The sequence below is a fragment of the Lycium ferocissimum genome, chromosome 7, assembly GCF_029784015.1.
Source record: "Lycium ferocissimum isolate CSIRO_LF1 chromosome 7, AGI_CSIRO_Lferr_CH_V1, whole genome shotgun sequence".
Taxonomy (NCBI): domain Eukaryota; kingdom Viridiplantae; phylum Streptophyta; class Magnoliopsida; order Solanales; family Solanaceae; genus Lycium; species Lycium ferocissimum.
The window spans coordinates 63,293,777-63,299,913 of record NC_081348.1 but is presented as its reverse complement, the minus strand read 5'-3'; the positions used below and the strand labels follow the sequence as shown (position 1 = coordinate 63,299,913).

General features: G+C 35.1%; 1 protein-coding gene across 1 annotated transcript; it reads left to right on the top strand.

The window, feature by feature from the left end:
* Positions 1-2,080: 2,080 nt before the first annotated feature.
* Positions 2,081-3,627, top strand: LOC132061809 (uncharacterized). Its single transcript, XM_059454456.1, has 2 exons — positions 2,081-2,924; positions 3,593-3,627. The coding sequence occupies exons 1-2, from the start codon at positions 2,318-2,320 to the stop codon at positions 3,610-3,612; spliced, it is 627 nt and encodes a 208-aa protein (XP_059310439.1). The 5' UTR covers positions 2,081-2,317; the 3' UTR covers positions 3,613-3,627.
* The last annotated feature ends 2,510 nt before the right edge of the window (positions 3,628-6,137 follow it).

The following is a 6,137-nucleotide window of genomic DNA, read 5'->3' as shown; positions in this document are numbered from 1 at the left end:
ACAAAATTAAAATTGAGAAAAAGAGAAAAGTGAATTGGTGTGGATTAAAATGGAAATGGAGAGGGGTTTATATAGGGGTTGGGGATGGGTTAAAGTGTTAAAAAAAAAAGTTTGAGGGTTGGGGGGGGCCAAAATGTGGTTTGGGACCGTTTGGCAACGACCATTTTGCAAATGGACCGTTGGCCAGCAATCCAGTACGACCAACGACTAATTTTTTTTTTTTAATTCGATCGGTTTAGCTTTTAATAGGTTAATTTTCTTGGTTAACGTTTGGGTTAAAAAAAATCGAAACCGGACGATGGTTAATAAACGGGTTAATCGAGGTTAACCGGTTGAGTTCGGTTCCGGTTCGTTTACCGGTCCGGTTACCGGTTTGAACCGGTTAACCCGAACCGGTTGACGGGTTTAATTACTATCACAAAAATTCTCTCAGTTCACAGTAGCAAAATCTCATCAAAAATTCAATCTTGAAATTACAACTAAACTCGGATACGAACTTTTAGTAGTGTTTTTTGAGTGGGTGTGGTCGGGACTCATTTGAAACACCTAGACGAAGCAAAATACAAAATTTGAAGAAGATTGGAGTGATTTGGACTGGTTCGGAGTAGAAATTCAGACATGAAAAACGTCACTGCCACATGTGTATATCATTTTGTATATGGTCCATATCAGTAAGTATCACGCCAAATATCCACGGATATACAAAAATATACATGATACAGGAGATAGTCAGATATTTAGGGTAGTATACACAGACAAAGTCGTCTGCAACCCGAGTTTCAATACGAAAATTTGCTCACTGTAGCCTCAAATTGTTTCCAAACAACTCCAAAATTGATATTCAAGCTCCTTATAAGATGTTACCAACAAAACCTGATATCACCCAATCAAAATAAATCACAATTACACAGATAAAAAAAATTGAATCAAGCTCTGGCAGTCTTCAATGATGTTTTGATGTGTTGGAGTCCAAATAACCAATCACTATACTCTACTAGAGTATGTCACAATTGATTCTGGTGAGATATAATCAACCAACTGACCAAGCTCATTTCTTTAAGCGAAACGCCGGATTTTCATTTATATAGGCAATTAAGAATCGACCAACTGACCATCATTTGGTTGTTTTTGATCAAAGACTCTTCCATAAGCAAGTAAACTAATTATGAAGTGGTTAAAGGAAAAGAAACTGGAGAAGTTTTACTTAAGCAACATTGTTGAATGCTGGAAGAACATCACCTTTATTATATGTAACAAGTATTGTGTCTTCTAACTGGATGCATGCTTTTAAAGATGGACTAGAGGTGTTGCCTCTTACTTGAGTCGGTTACATTGCCATTTAATTAGTTCAGTTTGAAATTTCTAACACTAATCATTTACTCTCTGTTGGTGTTTTTATTTAAGAATTTTGAGGACTTTTGAATTTTTAATTTATAAAAGCTCTAACAAAAAAACAGATAATAACACTTGTTTTTTTGTACTATTAAAATTCCATGTCACAGAAAATACTGATCCAGAGAATTATGGTTCACATTCAAAGGTAGAGGGTTTGTTTTCTAACTATTAAAGGTTAAGGGGTAAACTGAAATTTACGAACCGGATTTACTAATCTCACATCAACTTTAAACTAAATTGCAGAATTATATCAGAACAGATGCCATCCTGAACTCAAAAACAGACTTAAGGGAGTATGATTGCAATTATGACAAAATCCCGGGTCCGTTTCAATTTATGTAAATCTATTTGAATGGGCACGGAGTTTAAGAAAGTAGAGGAGACTAAAAACTTGTGGTGTTAAATGAGTCCTATATATTTTGTGTGGTTATAAGTCATTGCATAAAGGTAAATTATTTCTGAATATAGAAAGAGGTCATTCTTTTTTACATGAACTAATAAGAAAACAAGTTCACATAGATTGAAACGGAGGGAATAATAAAATTTACATATTAAAAATACTATAAGTCTACATAATTAATAATTCACAATATATTAAAAGAGTTGGAAAAAATCATAGTCAAAGAAAGAATATTGAACTTCCTAAATAGGTCAATCCTGATATAAACTGGAACGAAGGGAGTACTATATTTGTATCAGATGCCATTCTGAGCTCAAAAACAGACTTAAGGGAGTAGATTGCAGTTATGACAAAATTCTGGGTCCCAATGTAAGATTTCCCTTGAGCTTCATTATTCACACTCTTCGTCTCCCTTCTTGCTTAACTCTTGAGATCCAACATAAACCTGCCCTATTGAGTAAATCCAAGAAAACCTCAAAAAAAACATGACATAAACTGATCAAACAAAACAAATCATAGCATATGGCACAATCCAAGAAAACCCTCAAAAATTTAATCCCACTTTTCATTCTCCTCTCTCTTTCTGCTCTTTTTCTCTTCTCTTTCCACCCTTCAAACTTAAATTCCACCAAATCTTTCTCTTTTAACCCTCACAACCCTCAAACTCACCAAAAATTCACTTTTATCATCAAAGTTCTCACCTTTAACCGCTTTGAGTCCCTCTCTAGGTGTCTCAATTCACTTTCCAAAGCACACTATGATAACCATGTTGTTCATCTCCATATCTACATTGATCATTTTCAAGATTCCTCAAAAGGGTATGTAGAAATTGACCAAAAATTGAATCTTTCTAAAAGAATTCTTGATTTTGTTGATGGGTTTTCTTGGAAATATGGGGAAAAGTTGGTACATTATAGGACTTGTAATATTGGACTTCAAAGTCAGTGGTTGGAAGCTTGGTGGCCTAGCTCTGATGATGAGTTTGCCTTTGTTGTGGAAGATGATCTTGAATTGTCACCTCTTTATTTTAGGTTCTTGAAGAGTTTGATTGAGAATTATTATTATAATGAATCCAATTTTAGTCCTATGATTTATGGGGCTTCCTTGCAGAGGCCAAGGTTTGTACCAGGTACTACTTTGTTTGTTCAGTTTCTTTTCATTGCTATTGTTGCCTGATTTTTGTTGTTGTGAAACATTAGGGATCTTAGTGCTGCTTAACTATTGAAGAAATGATTTCTTTATGTAATTGAGTAAGCTGTAATTGAAATTCTGTGAACTTCTGGTAGTTTAGTAGCTATGTTTTGCTTAGATGTAGGTACATAGACCGTTAGGGGTTGTTTGGTTGCTGGTTAGGGAGTGAATTATTCATGTATTAAAACCAACATAACTAGTACTATGTATGATAGTATTTTAGTTGCTATGTTTAAAACTCAGCACACCCAGTATGATGTTTGTTTATCAGTTTAAATTTTAAAATCCCACATAACTAATACATGTATAACAGTATAATTTGTGAGAAAATTTATGTATTATTTTATGCAAGGTAGAAGATGGAATAACTAATACATGAAAACGAAACCCTAAATAACTAATCTCTGCATAACTAATCGATGCATTACTAATACCTGCATAACTCTAACGACCAACCAAATGACCCGTTAGTTCCTTCTTAAGTTTTTCAGACGACTGAACCAATGCTAGTGTCAGAGTACTTCTGCATTTGTTGCTTTAATTGTGACAACTGGTTTGTTTTTCACTTTTCTCTAACTTATTTTCTTTTTTCCTTTTATTGTACAGCCATATTGTTAGTCAACTAGATGGTTTATTAGTCTAATGTGGTGTTAGGTATGTTTTTTTGGCAAATAATTAAGAGACACCTGAGTTGTTTCTTTTTTTTTGGTAAAGTAATCAAATGTCATTAGTAAAGCATCAAGGAGATGCAAGGTTACAGGTGAGCAAAAGAAGCTGCTTCAATCAAAACGGGAAGCAAACTTAGACAAAAAACCTGTAAAACAGCCAAAAGGAATCCTGCCCATTCTACTAAGCTAAGCTAAAGACAGGGAACTAACAAAATCCAAAAAAGTATCCACACTGTTTACAGGGGTAAGAAAATGCCAACTAAATAAGCACTCTAAACATCTAGCCTTGAGAGTACTAATAGGAGTTGGGATTCCATCAAAGCATCTGCTATTTCTCTCCTTCCAGAGACACCAAAAAATAACTGTAGGGATCATTCTCCAGATTCTTTTGATGGTTTTTTCAACTCTCCACAGTGACCAGCTTGCATAGGCATCTTTCATGGATAAGGGCATTACCCAGTGAAGCCCAGTTAAGGAGTAGAACAAATGCCAAAGGTCAGCTGCTGCAGGACAGTGTAAAAATAGATGGTTTGCTGTTTCATTGTCCTGCCCACACATGAAACATCCATTGATAAGAATTATTCCTTTCTTCTTGAGATAGTCTTGTGTTAGGCAGGATTCTCTAAGAGCAGTCCAAGTGAAGCAGGAGACTTTGAGAGGCTGCCTAGTTCTCCAGATATGTTTCAAGGCCATTCCTCAAGAATGCCATTTTGAGAGCTCAGTAGTTATAAGTCTCCTTTACAGTGTAAATTCCATCCTTGCTTGCCCCAAAATTCTATCTGTATCTTCAACCACCATATGCCTGCCCTCCAATGTTGCTAGAAGATTGAGGAAGTTATTGATTTCCCAATCTTGCAAGTTTCTTCTGAAAATTGGACTCCAACAGTTGTTGTCCCGGTATTGAGCAATTGTGGCATCCTTGTTAGAGGCTATCTGAAACAAAGAGGGGAAAGAGTCTTTCAGTGGAGTGTCCCCAAGCCATCTATCTAGCCAAAATCTAATTTTGAGCCCATTCCCAGCCTTGAAAGAGACACTTTGAAAAAAGTCTTCCGGAGTTGTTTCTTTTAGTTGATTCATTAATGAAATTGCAATTGCATTTCGTCATTCCAGATAAAAGAATCGTGAATTTTAGCAATCTATATTGATATTGTTCTCTTTTACAACTGAATGCACCTTTTGTCATTAAAATCTAATCAATATTTCTTAGTTTCGAGTTATACTTAACTACTATAATCGAATTAACATCAGCATTGTGATGTTACTATAATCAAAATTTTAAGTATCTTGATGTACGATCTAAAGAAGTCTACTCTGAGCAAATTATGTTTTAGGTTAAAGAAAAAAATTGGTTCCTGTTCAACGAATCTAAGCAATCTATTATCAGGTATGTTGGGAGGGATCATTTGGGGATACATGGTAGTGAAATAAATCTTTCTGATGTAAGTTTTCGTCCTTGGATAAATGCACTTGTTTTTGCTGATAGAAATGAAATAGGGTTGTCTGTAGCTATCATCATCCTAACTAATTATCACATATAATTATGTACTACAACTTCTTCTTTGGTGAAATTCATTGTGTCTATTATTGGTGTTTAGTGTGATGAAATCTCATGTTCGGTCCAAATGGCTGCAGAGTAGAAACTGGGGATTGAACAAATGTAGGAGTTAATTCGTTTGTACATTTCTAATTTCTCTTTGACTCAACAATCTCCGCATAAGGTCCTGCTATCTCTCTTTGACACAACAATCTCCACATGATTTTGAGATCTTATTTTTCTTCCTTGGATAAGATCATGATTTTGAGATATTGTTTTATGAGAATGGGCAAAATAATGTATAATAACTGAGGAAGAAGGCAAAGCGCATAGTTGATAGCTGCTCATTTGTTTGCAGTGAGACATAAATTTGTGTTAGGCACTTTCTTATGGTGTCTAATATTTTCTTTGATTTTTATGGATTACTCATGCGTGAATTGAAATGTTGTACAAAATATATCTTTCCATAACACGTATCAAGTTGTGTCTAATGAACTCTTTTCTAATGAAACTTTCAAGACCTTAATTCTCAACTGTTTTTGAATGAAACTTTCATGACCTTCTTTCTGAACTCTTTTTGAATGAGCTTTCAAGGCCTTCTTTTGAGGGATCTCTTAAATTTAATAGAAGAAGGACATCCTCAGGAAAGTATAACAAATCCAAGACTATTTTGGCATTCACTATTAAAAAGAATGAAAGATAAAATCAATGAAGAAAGAACATGATTGAAGAATTAACTCCTTTAAACACTGCTCTGCTAGATGATGGAGTGATCTTTCCCTCTTATGAAAGTCGGCATTTCACTTTTGGAAGAGAGTTTTGACGTGGCAGTGCAAACTTAGCTCCATATTTGGTCTAGTCGCTGGCTAGAGGGCGACCGACCTACCGGATCGGAGGCAGTCGAGAACCATCAACTATCTAACTTATTCAGGAAGCCGGTGAACCAAGA

Coding starts and splice junctions, on each gene's coding strand:
- LOC132061809 (XM_059454456.1), top strand. CDS start 2,318: ATGGCACAATCCAAGAAAACCCTCAAAAATTTAATCCCACTTTTCATT. Junction 2,925..3,592: donor GAGGCCAAGGTTTGTACCAG/GTACTACTTTGT, acceptor TTTATTGTACAG/CCATATTGTTAGTCAACTAG.